A 16,928-nucleotide genomic window follows, 5' to 3' on the forward strand; every position below is an offset into this window, starting at 1 on the left:
TGCTTATTTTATATCATTATAAAATGCCAGTACAGCATAAGAGACTGCTGCAGAGAAGAGAGGGAAATAGTGTAAGATGTGACTAAAAGGGCACAATTGTTCTGAACTCTTCTATGATGTGGGATTTTTACAAAGATTTTTTTTTCTTTTATTCAAACATTATTAAGGATTTGAAGCGTTCATTACCATCTGGACTTGGTCTCTCAGAAACTCAAATTACATCTCATGGCTTTGACAGTACCAAAGAGGGAGTTGAAGCAGGAGCATACCAAGGTAAGAGCCATATATTTGTAGAATGGCTGAGGTAGAGAAGGGGAGAGCTAGTTCACCAAATGCTTTATTAATAAAGCACAAGAGGTAAGCCCTTGATTCTGCAATAAAACACTGCAAAATGTAAAATAATTATCTTTCTCTTTAATGTAATGTAGGAATTGCTTTAATAATCTTTATAGAGTGTTAATAGATCAGCTACATCATTTCACCAGTTATCAAAGACTTGTTCACAGAGGTATCCTCTGATTAGCAATAGTAAACTCTGAACTTCCAGAAGGAATGCAGATGCTCAACATAAACCACACTGTGAGCCCATCTTCCTAGGAGTGGAGGGATTCCTTCAAAAGCTCAGGTTCTCAGATGCCAGTCAAGGCCCACGTTTGTAGACAGACCTCTTAAAGGAGAGGTAGACCTGCTGCGTTAACTGATTTTGCGCGTGCGTGCATACACACTTATGTTCAAAGCCAGCTGGGCAACATATCATGATCCTGTCTCACATAAAAGTAAAAGAAAAGAGAATCATTGTGCCATACTCTGGCCAGCATTTATTGGAAAGTGGTAGTTGTTTTAAATGCCCCTTGACTAGGGGTAGTTGTTTTAAATGTAATGTTACGTATTACATGCCAAGTGTGGTGATACACACTTGTAGTCCCAGTACTTGGGAGGGTGAGACAGGAGGAGCACAGGTTTGTGGGAAGCCTTGGTAACTTAGGCTCTCAGCAACTTAGACCCTGTTTCAAAATAAAAAATAAAATAGGGTGGGGGTGTAGCTCAGAAGTAGAATGCCCTGGGTTCAATCCTCAGTACCACAAAAAGCTGCATATTTTATAATATTTTATTTGCCTTTTATATGTGTGTAAGTTGGAATAAGCAACTTACTGATTAAAATTTAGGAAATCAGTCTTATGAAAGAATGTTAGAAAAGGCTGTTATCTCTCTGGAAAAATTACTGTAAGATAACTTAATAGGGCTTCTTTATTATTCTGAACAGTTACTGTAAGAAGAGTAATAACAATGTACTTTCTCATTTATCCCTATCTAAAGCAAGTTTAGAAGAAGTTATACCTAAATTCAACCTAAAAACAATAATAATTATTGAAACCTGCCTAACAAAGATGTGGTAGCATCAGTAATAGTGGAAATCATGAATAAATCAAAGCTTCTGTGAGTGAGGTATGCTTGGTACCTGGGTTTTATTTTAATGGGGGTTCCAGTCATTGCATACATATACATTTCTAGATTCTGCTGTTGATATGAAATAGAGCTAATTCCCCAAATTTAGTCCATTAGCAAAGACCTGAATTTTTAAGGGTTATTTTTTAGTGGGTATTGGTGAATACTTTGGTAGAATGTAAAGGGTTAACTTAAATTAAACTAGTTTAAAGGATTAGAATACTGAAGATAGAGAAAAGTGATAATTACCTTGGAAGGTTAAAAAAAAAAAGCTGAACTGTTTGCCTCAGCATTTGCCATATTAGTTTGAAAGTGTATATCATTTTTATATATATTCCACACATCTCCTGTTGTGCCATGATATTTTTTTCTTATGCAAGATTAATCAACTGTAATAACTAGAACAATCGAGCTCTGTTCCTGAGGTCATCAGATATGGAGCCACTCTAGTCTTCTCTTATTAATACTTCCTTATAATAGAGACCCTGTGTCTTGGATAGAGATACGGTCTTTGTTTAAAATGCTGATCAAACCGGATAGCTTTCCACCTCAGCAAGTTACATATAAATTAGTGTTTTCTGCATTGAATTTAATAATGAAGACATCATGTAGATTCAGGACTTCTGAGTCTCTAATAAGAAACTGTTTCAATCTCTCTGGGACTCATTTCTCTTATAGCTTAATGGGAGAGTTTGGACTCATTTCTGTCACCCCTCTAGTTTTAAATTTTATAGTTCAACAAATTTAAAGAGGCAAGTATCTCTTACTTTGAAAGATTAGGTCTATCGTATGTTTGAATTTTAGTGTTGAGATCCAGTCCAAATCAGATTTTCATACTATTAGAACTGCTACTAGAGGCTGAGATAAGATGATTGTAGGCTTGAGGTCAGAGTGTGGTAACGTAGCAAGACCCTGTTTCAGAATAAAATAAAATAGTGATGGGGGTGTAGCTGAGAGGTAGAATGTACACAGATTCAACCCCCAGTACCACCAAAGAAAACAAAACAAAAAACTGCTACCTATTTCTGCATCAGAACTTATGTATCTGGGATATATACAGTTATAACTAATTTTAAGTAAGGAAGGTGGATGTTGATTATTTTCTGATAGAATATTTAATTATGATATTAGTACATTACATATTTTCCAGAGAATAAGGAAGAGTGTAGTTGAAATAAAAGTATATTATAAACAAAATATTCTCATCTCAATGTTGAAAGATTTCATATATTCTTCAACATCTTTTAAATGGTCATTCCCGACCAGGCATGGTGACACACACATGTAATCCCAGTACTTGGGAGGCTGAGACAGGAGAATCACAGGTTCATGGCCAGCCTCAGCAGCTTAGTGAGACCCTGTATAAAAAAATAAAATAGGTCTGGAGTGTAGCTCAGAGGTAGAATGTCCCTGGGTTCAATCCTCAGTGTGTGTGTGTGTGTGTGTGTGTGTGTGTGTGTGTGTGTGTGTCTCTCTCTCTCTCTCTCTCTCTCTTTGTGTTTGGTTTAATTGGGAACTGGGAATTTGCAACCATGTTAGGTAGCCAGCATTTCTTACTCTATGGATTACTAAAAACTCAAAGATTTTAAGTAATTTTCCCGAGTGTTCCAGGCATTCTGCAGTAGATAGCCAGAATTTCAAACCTAGAGTTAGAATTTATAACTCATTTGTGTTTCAGTGAACATTTATATTTTTTCCTCTGGTTCTCAAACTTTATTGAGGACATCTAAGTGGCTTTTAAAAAGTAACAGATACCAGTTTCACTGTGGAGTGTCCCAAAAATGTTTTAAAAGCCCGGGCAGGGAGTAAGCTGGGTGTGGTGGCACACACTTGTAATCCCGGTGCTCAGGAGGCTGAGACCGGTGAATCGCAGGCTTACAGCCAGCCTGAGCAACACAGCGATGCTCTCGGCAACCTGGTGAGACCCTGTTTCCAAATAAAGAAGTAAATTGGGTTGGGGATGTAGCTTGGAGATAGAAAGCCTCTGTGTTCAATCCCCAGTACCAAAAAATTAAAAATTAAAAAGCTCCAGGAGTCTTAGGATCAGCGAGGAAATACTCAGCACTTCTGAAACTTTAAAGTACATACAGATCACCTGAGGATCTTGTGCAGATTCTGGTTCTGGAGGTCTGGGGCAGGGCCTGACAGTTTTCATTTCTAACAGGTTTCTAGGGGACTTAATTGTAGGAGTCGCCATGTATTGACTTCTGTGGAAGCCATAATTCCTGTGAAGGGTATAATTCATTCACATTTTTGTAAGAGATATTAAAACATGCTTTAATAGCCTCCATGTGCCTTAGGATTTTTACTTGAAGAATTTTTCCTTCATATTAAGGAGTAGTAAGTTATAAAATATTTACTTAAGTTTTAAATCACTAAACTTTGGGACTTTAATCACATTCTATTCATCGATTTTGGAAATAAAGTCCAGGTGAAGTCTAGTTTAGATATGACCTTACCAAATTTCTTTATGTAGTTAGGTGTTTTGTTTTTTTGCTTGGTTTTAATAGATTAAAAGTTTGTAAAAACTCACCCTGGTAGCATCCATTTGTTATTAGTCATTTTCTGTAAGAAAGAAAATACAATTTACTCCAGACTTTGATATCAGTGTTTGAATATTTAGAGGAAATGTCAGTAAACCTTATTCAAAATGTACAGTATGTGGAGAAGAGAAGGATTTTCACAGCTAAATGCCTGCCCTGCCCTTTCAGGTTCCCCAGCACCCGGTTTGCCATCTGTTCTGTCTCCTAGCAGGGTTGCAGCTAGCCGCCTGACTCAGCAAGGAGATGATTTGACAGTTCCTGCAGGTATTGCCACGCCGATTGGATAAAGCCTTCTTGCTATTGCTGAAGCTGTACTGACTCTCTTTCATAATCACTTGCTTTGTATTCTTAGGTGTGTGTTATTCTGGCTTTTTTGGTGGCTGCTGCTGCTGCTTTTTTTTTTTTTTTCTTTAACAATAATGGAAATATTCTTTCTAGCCATAGCCTGTGTTTCTGACTTCAAAGTTATTAGGCTGCGTCTCAAGCCTGAAATTTTATCCTTTTAAGCTTAAAAAACAGTAAACTGTGATTTGTTTTAATCTCCCTTTCTTTGCTATGAGCAGTACAGGTTCACTTGTTTGATCCTAACCTCCCAGCTCTCTCGTGTTTTCAGTTCAACAAAAAAGAATGCTTCAACAAGTGGATTATTTATTGTTGGGAATAGAACATTGGGAATGGAAAAAGTCTGTGTCATCTTGTTTTCATCTTCAATTTTACAAACAGTTTGTAGATAGTAACAAAATACTATGTAATTTGCCAATTTTATCCAATTAAAAATACTTGGAAAAAAGTCAACATATTGGCATTGAGTTTACTGAGTAATGTTGTTGGACTATAAAAATGGGAAAAGATGTGTTTATTTTGGCAGCACATGACAATAAAATTGGAACACGACAGAAATTAGCAAGGCCCCTCATCATGGATGACACACAAGTTTGTGAAATGTTGCATATTCTTACATGTCTGTTGAATTGAAAAAAAAGGGAAAATATGAACTTCATGTTTCTTTTTGTATGTGATGTTAACATTAATTTTTTTCCCCTCTGAGAATTTTGTAAATTCTTAAATGTGCTTAGTTTTTTAGACCATTCTCAATCTTAGCCTGTGGTGAAAGACTGATATGGCTTTGATAATAAGTGAGAAAATAAATTTTTCCTTTTTGGTGGTGGTGGGCATTGAACCCCAGACCTTGTACAGACCATACATATATTCTACCACTGAGCAGTACTCCCAGCCCTGCCTCTAATTTTTTTTAATCATGGGTTTTTTTTTCTCTTTTTTCCATTTCATTGTTCTTTATTATAAGAAAGTTTCCATTCCAAATCATTAGTATTGCAAATACTATGAAACATTTTTCTTCTGTGAAAAATATTTTTCTATTAGATATAGTTGAAGAGTTGATTTTATGTCATAAAACCATAACTGTTGGAACATATATTGTTAGGACTTTACACTGCCTTTAGTAATTATATCTGGCTTTTTAAAAGTTTTAGGGAGGAGGGGCTCTTGAGAGAAAGATACAGTGTAGTTCTTACTTCAACCTCTCCTGTTATACTGGTGATAGAATTCTTAATTTAAATGAAATTTATTTTTCACAGATTCATAAAAATATAAAAATCTTACATTTTAATGAGTTACCATATTTTAATGTGATGTTTTGGTGTTTTTACATTGTGTAATGTTTAAATCAGATTAATATATCCTCATTTATCATTTCTTTATGGTGAAAACAAATTTTTAATGACAATCATTTTTTCAAATCTTTTAAAATTATAGCAACATTCTCTTCTGTTCTCAAAGTACAGTGCAAGGAGATCGCTGTGAGGATTTTTATTGATAAAGATAGTTTGGGGGTTTTATTGGGGTTTTGTTTTGTTTTGTTTTGGTAGTACTGGGGATTAAATCCAGGGACATTCTGGCTCTGAGCTTCAACCCTAACCCCATTTTTCATTTCTAAATGGGATCTCACTAACCTTGCTGTGTTGCTGAGGCTGGCTGTGAACCTTCCATCCTCCTGTCTCAGCCTCCTACATACTACAATTACAAGCATATGGCACCATGCCTGGCTCAAAGGCAGTCCTTGCTAGGGTCTGTAGTCTGTAAGATTATTTGTAAAATTTTTACTTTTCTAAATGAAGTTCGTGGCAGCTAATATAGAAAAGCAGGTTGATTTCAGAAGAATTGTTTTATTTTTTAAAGAACAGATAGGCCACATGGCATTTTTGTTTAAAGGACAAAAATATTTTTAAAGTGATTCAGAAATTATCTTTAATGATTACATGAAATTCTAGTCCTTTACTTTATGGAAATTTTTTTTATTTTTGAAATATACAAGTAGTTTGATTTGAACAGCCTCAGTGTTTTTTGTTTTATTTCCATATTTTTATCTTTTATCTGGATTGTGATTTTGTCTTTTGTTATGATCATGCAGGTGGCCAGAGAACACAGACAAAAAGTGGACCAGTTATTCTAGCAGATGAAATTAAAAATCCTGCAATGGAAAAGCTAGAACTTGTAAGGAAATGGAGTCTAAATACTTATAAGGTTTGTAATTTTTTAATGATCTCACCATTAATGGCCCTAAGAATTTTCATTTGTATGATACTCAAATTATTATATTACAATTTTATGGATATATAGGAGAGAATAATGCCATCTAAACATGGAAATACACTTAGAAAAGGAAATGTTCATTGTAATATTGATCTTTACATGTAACTTACAGTGTCAGTACAAAAGAGCAAAAAGCTTTTTTTTTTCTTTTTGGTGTTGGGGATTGAACCTAAGGGTGTTCTACCATTGAGCTACACCCCCAGTCCTATTTTATTGTTTATTTCAAAACAGTCTCACTAAGTTGTGGAGGGTCTTATGTTGCTGAAGCTGGCCTCAAACCTGTGATCCTCCTATCTCAGCGTCCCAAGTACTGGGATTACAAGCATGCACCACCATGCCTGGCCAAAAGCTTTTAAACCTACAGGTAATGTACCTAGTTGAATAAATATATTGCCTTGGAATACCATTAGCTTAGAGCTGCAATAAATGTATTTACCCCCATCTCTTTTTGATACTTTATTTTATTTTATGCATTACTGGGGGATTGAACCCAGGGGTATTCTACCTTCAAGCTACACCTCAGCCCTATTTTGAGACAGGATCTCACTAAATTGCGGAGGGCCTCACTAAGTAGCTGAGGCTGGCCACAAACCTGTAATCTTCCTGTCTCAGCCTCCCAAGTACTGGGATTACAAGCAAGTGCCACCATACCCAACCAATACTTTATTTTTAATTTTAAAAGGTGGGTCTCAATTTCTTACCCAGGGTGGCCTGCAACTCCTGGGCTCAAGCAGTCTTTCTACCTCAGCCTCCTGAGTAGTTGGGACTACAGGCATGCACCAGGCCTTTTTTTTTTTTTTTTTTTTTTGGTGGTGGTACTGGGGTTCCTGGAAGCCCTTCTACTTCTGGGCTACCCTCCCGGGCCTTTTTTATACTTTGTATTTGGAAACAAAGTCTCTTAAGCCAGCACAGCTGGCTTCGAACCTGTGTGATCCTCCTGTCTCCGCCTCTCAAGCGCAAGGATTACAAGCGTGCGCCACCACACCCGGCATTGCACCAGGCCTTTTTGAGGATACTTTATAGCAACTGAAGGTCAAATTCTCAAAGTTTATAACTATTAACTTCATAAACAACATCAGATGGCATATGAATTAGGTTTTAAAATTTTGTTAATATTGTTAACTGCATTGCCTCAGAATATTTGGTGGTTAATTTCTTTGTTTTTAGTAAAATGAATTTGCAGATTACTTACTGTGTTTTTGATATATTGCAAACAGCTCAAGCCCCACTTAGTACCTTTAGTACCTTTGAATATTTAGGGTCAAAATGGTAGAATTCATGGATACTTACATGGCTGAAAGCCCCAGCAGCTTAAGTCAGAGCATGAGCCATGACTATGGATCATGAATTGGTTATGGGACTGGTGGTTGACATATCAAGAATTGTGTATATTTTATACAGAGCAGAGATCTCTCCTGTGTATATTCTCAAGAATAAAAGAAAAATAAAATGAATTCATTCTTTCAGCTCATATTTTTAAAATGTGTTCTGAAATCCTCTACAAAAATACAGATAGCCAGGTATAGTGGTACACATAATCCCAGTTCTTGGGAAGCTGAGACATGAGGATCACAGGTTCAAAACCAGCCTCAGCTACTTAGTGAGGCTCTCAGTAGCTTAGTGAGACCCTATTTCCAAATAAACTATAAAATAGCCTGGGAATGTAGCCCGGAGGTAGAAAGCCCCTGGGTTCCATCCCCAGTACCACACACACACACACACAAAAGATATTCTTAACCTGGTATAAATGCCTTGAAACATGCTATGCAAATCTTTCCAAAAGCTAGGGTTCTATTTCCAGGCAACACCCCCAACTCTTTTTAATTTTTATTTTGAAACAGGGTCTCACTAAGTTGCTAAGGCTGGCCTCAAACCTGCAGTCATCTGTCTCAGCTTCCCAGGGAAAACAGGCATCCATCAATGTGCCTGTTTTTAACTTTTTCTCACATTTTCCTCCTGTGTCCCTCCCAGCCTTCATAGCCGTGGTTCATGTCTTTATTACTCTCTCACTAGTGGAACAGCTTTTCAACAAGTTCTCTTGGACTACATCTGCCTAATGAGGTCACTGTTGCTTTAAGTTTCAGCCAGTCCTCTTGTCTTCAGAAGAGCATGACTCTGCCCCGTCTACCTTTCCAACCTAGGTCTTACTCCCACTCTCTTCTCCCTCTGGATCCAACCCAGACCAGGTTGGCTGCGATTTCCCTAAGCAGCCTGCACTTTCTCTGTACACTCTGCAACACTGTTCACAAGGGCCAGCTGCCTGGCATCCCTTCAGTTCATTTCTATACTAGGCTGAGCTTCATTTGCTTATTTATTATATTTAGCCACTTCTTTGTTCATTTATTTATGAAATTTGCCTCTATTAATATTGTACATCTGTATGTATTTTATCTAAAGATCATAGGCTTTTCTTATTTCTGAATAAAATTTTGTAATCACTAGTTACATGTTTCTTAAAGTTTATGCTTTTGTTCATTTGAGTCATTTTTTGTGTCATTTAGTTGATGTTTTCTTGCCTTATCTAATTGTTCCTATATATGTGTTACCTATTTATCTGTTACTTTCCTTTCATTTTTTACCTCACAAATAATTTGAATTGAATCATTAAGATTCTGTATCTGTTTCTTATATGTTAACATATTTCAGCCTGTCTTAAAATCTGTTACTGAAAATAACCAGTCATAGCCGGGCGGGCGTGGTGGTGCATGCTTTTAATCCCAGCACTCGGGAGACTGGGACTGGAGGATTGCGGTTCATAGACAGCCTCAGCTACTTAGTGAGGCCCTGTTTCAAAAATACAGAATAAAAATCAGGCAGGGGGTGTAGCTCAGAGGTCAAATGTCCCTGGGTTCCATCCCCAGACCCGCCAAAAAAAAAGAGAAAAGAAAAGAACCAGTCGTTAGAATTTTGTACACATAATGTTATGGAAAGGAGGCATCATTTTCTTTGCTTTTTCTTTTCTTTCTCTCTTCTTCCTTCTTTCATATTGGGAATTTAACCCAGTATGGAGTTACACCCCAGCCTTTTTTTAGTTTTTTGTTTTGAAACAGGGCCTTCTTAGGTCGCTGAGGGTCTCACTATATTGCTATGCTGCCCTCCTAGCCGCATTTCTGTCTCAGCCCAAACACTAGGATTATAGGCATGTGCCTATAATAGTCCTCCTATTTCAGTCTCCCAAGTACTAGAATTACAGGCTTATACCACCATGCCTGGGTTCACTTTGTTTTTAACACGAAAGTTTTTTCATCAAAGCTGAATTTGGGTATTCCAATTTAGTTCACAGGAAAAAAGTTCTGATCCAGTGCTTTTATGGAGCTTATAGCCCTTTGTGTCTAGACTGACATACACCCCTCAACCAAAGGAAGCTCAGTGCATAATGCCCTTGTTGGGTTTGCACAATTATCTGTGTTGTGCAAAGGCCGCTTCTCCTGTGCCAAGCAGAGCTGATATTAGACATTTATTCTCATTGTATACTACTCCGTACACTTGTCCTGACGATGTACAACTGTGCTCATTATGCATGTTACTCTAGAGTAACTTGATTTCTGTGACTTTGACAGAAATCTCCTTCATGATTTCTACCTATAATTTCTTCTATTCTAGTCTCTAGAAATACACTGAGGCTATTTTTCAAAGAGGGTATTTAGTACTACATTTATTCATTGTTCATTTTGGCCCTAGCTCAGGATGGTGACTAAAAAGCAACTATACAATAGCAGTGATTGTAAATTTAGTCCCTAAACATTAATATTTAGCCTTTTAATTCTTAAACATTAATTTAACTTATTTTATTTTATTTTGTGGTACTAGAGATTGAACCCAGGGGCATTCTACTTCCAAGCTACATCCCCAGTTTCATCTTACTATTTTTGTTTGAAACAAGGTCTTACCAGGTTGCTGAGAATCTTGCTACATTGTTGAAGCTGTCCTCAAACCTGTGATCCTCCTGTCTCAGAACTTCCAAGTACTGGGATTACAGATGTGTGTCACCACAACCAGCTCAGTTTAATATTAATTTAGCCAATAATTTTAAGTTAATTCTTAAACATTATTTTAATCTACTTGATTTTGTTCATGAAACTTAAATCCAGGATTTATTTTTTATTCTCATTTGCAGAAATAGTTGTGAATGGTCAACTCTGTTGTATCTTTTTTATTTGTCTATTTTTGTTTTATCCTAGTCTATATAAGAGTTCTTTGTGGGGGAGAGGGGATAGTGGGGATTGAACCGAGGGCATTCTGCCTCCAAGCTATACCTCCAGCCCTATTTTATTGTTTTGTTTTGAAACAGCATCTTGCTAGGTTGTTTGAGAGTCTTAGTTCTTACTGAGGCTGCCCTCAAACTTAAAATCCTCCTATTTCAGCCTTCCAAGTTCTAGGATTGTAGTTGTACACCACCAACGCCTGGCTAGAATAATTTTGAAGTCTCTTTTTAAAATAATAATCTCGAGCCGGGCGTGGTGGCGCACACTTGTACTCCCCGCGCTTGGGAGGCTGAGACAGGAGGATCGCACAGGTTCAAAGCCAGCCTCAGCTGGCTTAAGAGACCGTGTTTCCAAATAAAATATAAAATAGGTCTGGGAGTGTAGCCCAGAGGTAGAAGGCCCCTGGGTTCCATCCCTAGTACCACCACAAAAAAAAAAAAAGGAAATAATAATCTCACTTTCAACATTCAAAGTTTTGGGGTATTTTTGTTGTTGTTGTTGTTGTTGTTGTTTTTTAGCGGTACTGGGTGTGGAACCCTGGGGCATTCTACCTCTGGGGTACACTCCTAGCCCTATGTTTTAGTCTTTATTATGAAACAAGGTCTCACTGAGTTGCCCAGGGCCTCACTAAGTAGTAGCTGAGGCTGTCCGCAAACCATGATCCTCCTGTCTCAGCCTCCCAAATGCTAGGATTACAAGTGTGCGCCACCATGCCTGGCCATTCAGAGGTTTTTGATATCTTTTCTAAACATCAAGGACTTTTTAAAAATATATAAGAATTTTCCATTGCATTCATGCCCTTATTGGGTTTTTTTTTTTGGGGGGGGGGGGTCTGGAATGGAACCCAGGGACATTTGACCTCCGAGCTACACCCCCTGCCCTATTTTTTATTCTTTATTTTGAAACTGGGTCTCATTGAGTTGCAGAGGGCCTCACTAAGTAGTGAGGCTATCCTTGAACCGTGATCCTCCAGGTCTCAGCCTCCCAAATGCTGGGATTACAAGCGTGCGCCACCACGCCTGGCTACAGGCCCTTATCGTATTAATCTTTGTTGTCTTTAAGCCAGTGTCTTTAAACCCTTGTGCAGTTTTTCTTGTCATGTTGCCTCCTTTATTGGTTGACCTATTTCTCCTGTTGCTTTTCCTCTTATGCTTTTTCTGTATTTACCTTAATCCTTTCTTAATCTATCAGATTTTGCTATGAATTTATTCTTTTGCTCATACTTAAATGTCTTTATTTTGTGGCATTACAGGAAAGCTGTTGGTGCTATTTAAATGCCTGTCTTATAAATTTATGAGCCAATAGATGGTCATGACTCATCCTGTTTTGTATACTGTGTGTCACTATTGCATCCGTCTTCCTTCAGCTGAGCGATCCACATAGGTCACTAATTATCTTAGCTTCATTTGGAAGCTCTTATCCTTGAGATGAATTCTTAATTTATTTGGAACCATGAGCCCTTTATAAATGATCTTCTTGATTTTCAAGAAGTTTGAGGAAGGATAGAGAACTTAGATTCTTAAATCTTTTTCTTTCTTTTTTTTTTTTTTTTTGTTGTGTGTGTGAGAGACAGACAGACAGACAGAGATAGACAGACTAGGGATTGAACCCCCCAGGACATTCTACCTCTGAGGCCATTCTACCCTATTTTATCATTTTCTTTCTTTCTTTTTTTTTTTTTTTTTTTTTTTTTTGCGGGTCTGGGGATGGAACCCAGGGGCATCGAACTCCGAGCTATACCTCTGCCCTGTGTTTTCTTTATTTTGAAACAGGGTCTCACTGAGTTACAAAGGGCCTCACTAAGTAACTGAGGTGTCTGTGAACCACGATCCTCCAGTCTCAGCCTCCAGAATGCTGGGATCACAAGCGTGTGAAACTGGTTCTCACTAAGTAGCTGTGGCTGGTACCACACACCTGCAGTCCTCCTCAGCCTCCCAAGCACGGAAATTACAAGCATGCATCACTCTTGGCTTGTAAATCTCTTCTGTTTAACCAGATATACTAGTCTTAACGTTTTCATTTTATTTTTGGCATACAGTAGGAATCAAATAAAGGCTACTAAGGGATTATGTGAAAAATCTTTCTCTGGGACCCTGATGAGTGGTGAAATGTCTGACAACCCTATATTTTTTCACTACAACTTTCTTTACAAAGTAACTTTACAGCTTTGTTTACTACATGTGGACCACCTGTTATATTCATTTCCAGATTATTTGGATTTTCCTGTGAGTGTATAATTACCTGCATATCATGATTTGCTCACAGTCTTATTCTTTTTACTGCCTCCTTATAAATGTTATTTCTATGAAAAATGGTCACTCAAACAATAGTAGATATTTCCTTCATTTTTTCCTAGTCTTTATACCTTCTTTAGTAAACTCTGACATCTTAACTTTCAACAAAGTACGTTATCGGGGTTGTTGTGGAAGTTACCACATGCTTTGTTTGGCTTGTGAACAAAGTAAATGTCTCTGATGCGGGAAAATCCTGATCTAAAAGAAAAGTATAGGATTGAGTGGTGCATCTCCTTTATCTTATTACCATTTCAAATGTTATTTCCTTCTGATTTTCTTTTCCTTAGACTCCCATTGTCTCTAGTGAAACCTCTCTCTCTTCTCTTCTCTCTTTTCTCTCTCGCTCTCGCTCTCTTTGCAGTAGTGGGGATGGAACCTAGGGGTATTCTACCTCTGAGCTCCAACACCAGACCTATTTTTTATTCTTTATTTTGAAACAGGGTCTCACTGTTGTTACCAAGGGCCTCACTAAGTAGCTGAGGCTATTCTCGAACCACGATCCTCCTGTCTCAGCCTCCCAAATGCTGGGATTACAAGAGTACACCACCACTCTTGGCTTAAACTTTTCTCTTGATGTGATTTTTTTTTTTTAATTCTCCTGATGTGTTTGTCTGTTTTCACAGTAATAGTTTTATTTCTCTTTTATGGCTTTAGCCTACTTACCTGTATTATTATTTTCCTTTCAGTTAAGAATTTCTCTACTTTTTAGGAAAACAACTCTTTTTTAAAAAAAAATTCATAAAGATCCTTAGTTGATGAAAACAGAGAATGTGTTAGGAAATGTGCTCCAATTTTAAATGGAAAAGATATGAGAAGCAAATTTATTGACAAAGGCTTGAGGCATTTTGTTCATAGAAAAGTAATTTTCAGGATATATTGTGTATAACATATAATAATCTCATGTTTACTCTAAAGATATGTATTTAGCTGACGGTATGCATGCCAGTAATCCCAGTACTTGGGAGCCTGAGACAGAAAGATCTCAGGTTCAAGGATAACCTCAGTAAGTAGTGAAACTGTTACCAACCTAGTAAGACTGTTTCAAAATTTAAGAAAAAAAATTTTTAAAGGGGGGCTTGAGTATTTTGGAGGTACAATACCTTTGGATTCAATTTCTAAATAAATAAAATTGATTACATATATAATGGAGAGTTTAGAAATTTGAATACTCATCAAACTCTTAATGGTAGTTTTCTATTAGTGGGATTAAAGGAAATTGCCTTTAATTTCATACATTATTTTAACCTTTACAACAAACGTTAATTTCATAACTAAAACTTTGAAAAGCATAATAAAGTAAAAATTTTAAAAGTTGTAGTGTTTATATGCTGCTTTTTTTTTTTTTTTTTGGTGGTGGTACTGGGGTTCTTGGAAACCCTTCTACCTCCAGGCTATGCTCCCAGACCTATTTTTATACTTTTTTATTTGGAAACAGGGTCTCTTAAGCCAGTGCGTCTGGCTTCGAACCTGCCCAATCCTCCTGTCTCCGCCTCCCAAATGCACGGATTACAAGCATGTGCCACCACGCCTGGCGTTATTCACTGCTTTTAAGAATATGTTGATAATTTTTAATGATGAGTATGTTGATACTGTTGCAGGGGATACGTGGGGGGGGTGTGATGTGAAATAATCCCCACCACCACCAGACACACAGAGACAAACAGAAAAACCGTGGATTCTTGTCCTAAGCTAAGAATAAGTATTCATCGCTTGGACAGCTGCTGCAGATTTAAAGAAGTTTATTAAAAAGATAGAAATATAGAGATAGTTACAGCCCTGTGCCGGAGCAAGGCACAGGGGGGCAATTCGAACGAAAATGCCAACGAACTCCAGTTTACTGAATTTTTATCCTGTTTAAGTCCAGCAGGTCCCTTTGATTTTTGGAGATCATGTTACACCTTATCGCCAGCCCCTGCTCTGCTTCTGTTATCTCTCCAGCTGGGTTTATGGCCTGAAAGGGGGAAACATCTCTATCTTCAAACACAGACCCAGATTTATGGCCGGAGGGGGAGGCATCTCTGTCTTCAAACACAGGCTTTTACATTTTGTCTTTTCCCCCACAATGTGTTAAATTGTTCTTAGGAATGCAAGGACATGTTGGCTAACCCTGGCTTTCTTAGTAAAGACGATATGTTTCAAGGTTGGACATCTTTCCCAGGACTAATACATTAATACTTTTTAAACTCTCTTCCCAATACCAGTACAGATACCCTTATACAGTGGCCCTTAAAACATTACTACTGAATGATAAAAATTTATTATAATTTTTAAGTTTCTATCATATTATTACTAAGAAACCTATTCCCATGTTCTCTGAAATTAAATACATCTTAAAAATTTGTAAGTTTTTGTAGCATTGTTTCTGGGGCAGAATAGAATAACAATTGAGCTCCTTGCTGGCTCAGCCAGAGTAAAAAGGGAGCTTGGAAATGGCCATCTCTCTCTTTCTCTCTTGTCTTCTTTCTTCTCTTCATTCTTCCTTTACACCCACATATTCACAAACTATGTAAGGGGAAGATAAAAGAGGAAAAAAATCTGAAACGAATAAGAAAGTAGGATTTTGATATTTTTTATTTTTTCCTATTAACAATTTTAATATTCTTAAAACAATGCTAGGTATCACTGTTGCTTTAAATAATGTATTCAAATGTAGTAAATGTAAGATGTGATTGATTACATGAAAAAGTTTATTTCGCGGTATATAAATTAGATGAGCTCTAAAACTTCCCTTGATTAGTTTCTAGACATGTCTGGTAAATTTACTTTCTGAGAAGCGATGAACTTCTAAAGGAGCTGGCAATGTATTAGGCTAGCTCATTTGAAATTTAAAAAAATGGTTTACATAGTATGCTGTAGCATTTGTTATTTTAGATTGCTATATTATTTTGTTATTTTTCTTCCTAAACAAAGTGTGTCTTTTCATTTTTAGTGTACTCGACAAATTATCTCTGAGAAGCTAGGTCGTGGCTCAAGAACTGTAGACCTTGAACTTGAAGCTCAGATTGATATGTTAAGAGATAACAAGAAAAAATACGAAAACATTCTAAGACTGGCTCAGACCTTGTCCACCCAGCTTTTCCAGATGGTACATACCCAAAGGCAGCTTGGAGATGCATTTGCTGACCTGAGTTTGAAGTCTCTAGAGCTCCATGTAAGATTCTTTTAAGTAACTATTTGTGTCATTTGTGGGGGGAGTACTAGGAGTTGAACTCAGTGCTTTTTGAATCTTCTACCACTTTTAGGTGCATATATATATATATATATATTTGTTGTACTGGGATTCCTGGAGACCCTTCTACCTCTGGGCTACACTCCCAGACCTATTTTATTTATTTTATTTGGAAACAGGTTCTCTTAAGCCAGCGCGGCTGGCTTCGAACATGCGTGATCCTCCTGTCTCTGCCTCCCAAGCGCAGGGATTGCAAGTGTGCACCACCACGCCCGGCTTAGGTGTTATTTTAAATAATCTTTAAGGTCCATCTGACTTCTGTCAACATAGTAATCTATTTATACCCTAGATGTCAGCCAGAGGCTTAGAAGAAAGGAACTTTAGTTCCGTTCTAGGATCAACCCTAGAAAGAATTATAGGTACAGGTGATTCTTTGGTAAGAGTAAAAAGTAAATTAGGTCTGGGCATGTTGGCACATGCCTATAATCCTAGTACTTGGAAGGCTGAGGCAGGAGGATCACAGGTTGGAGACCAGCATCAGCAACTTAATGAGGTCCCTCCGTAACTTAGGAGACCATGTTTCAAAGTAAATAAAATAGGGCAGTGCATAGCTTAGAGATAGAATGACTCTGGGTTCAATCTCCAATATGAGAGAAAA

The 16,928-nt window shown here is 37.4% G+C and overlaps 1 protein-coding gene across 3 annotated transcripts in view; it reads left to right on the top strand.

The window, feature by feature from the left end:
- Positions 1 to 16,928, top strand: part of ARFIP1 (ARF interacting protein 1) — a gene marked incomplete at both ends in the record, with an annotated part of 92,620 nt that overhangs the window by 37,092 nt on the left and 38,600 nt on the right. For 2 of the 3 annotated variants that reach the window (XM_080697320.1, XM_080697319.1), the window contains 4 exons: positions 168 to 273; positions 4,158 to 4,253; positions 6,421 to 6,533; positions 16,031 to 16,252. In XM_080697320.1, the coding sequence (XP_080553446.1) occupies positions 168 to 273; positions 4,158 to 4,253; positions 6,421 to 6,533; positions 16,031 to 16,252 (537 nt within the window). The remainder of the gene's footprint in view (positions 1 to 167; positions 274 to 4,157; positions 4,254 to 6,420; positions 6,534 to 16,030; positions 16,253 to 16,928) is intronic. The other variant, XM_080697321.1, reaches the window with a different exon arrangement.

Source organism: Muscardinus avellanarius (assembly GCF_963383645.1).
Source record: "Muscardinus avellanarius genome assembly, chromosome: 6".
In the NCBI taxonomy this organism is placed as follows: Eukaryota; Metazoa; Chordata; class Mammalia; order Rodentia; family Gliridae; genus Muscardinus; species Muscardinus avellanarius.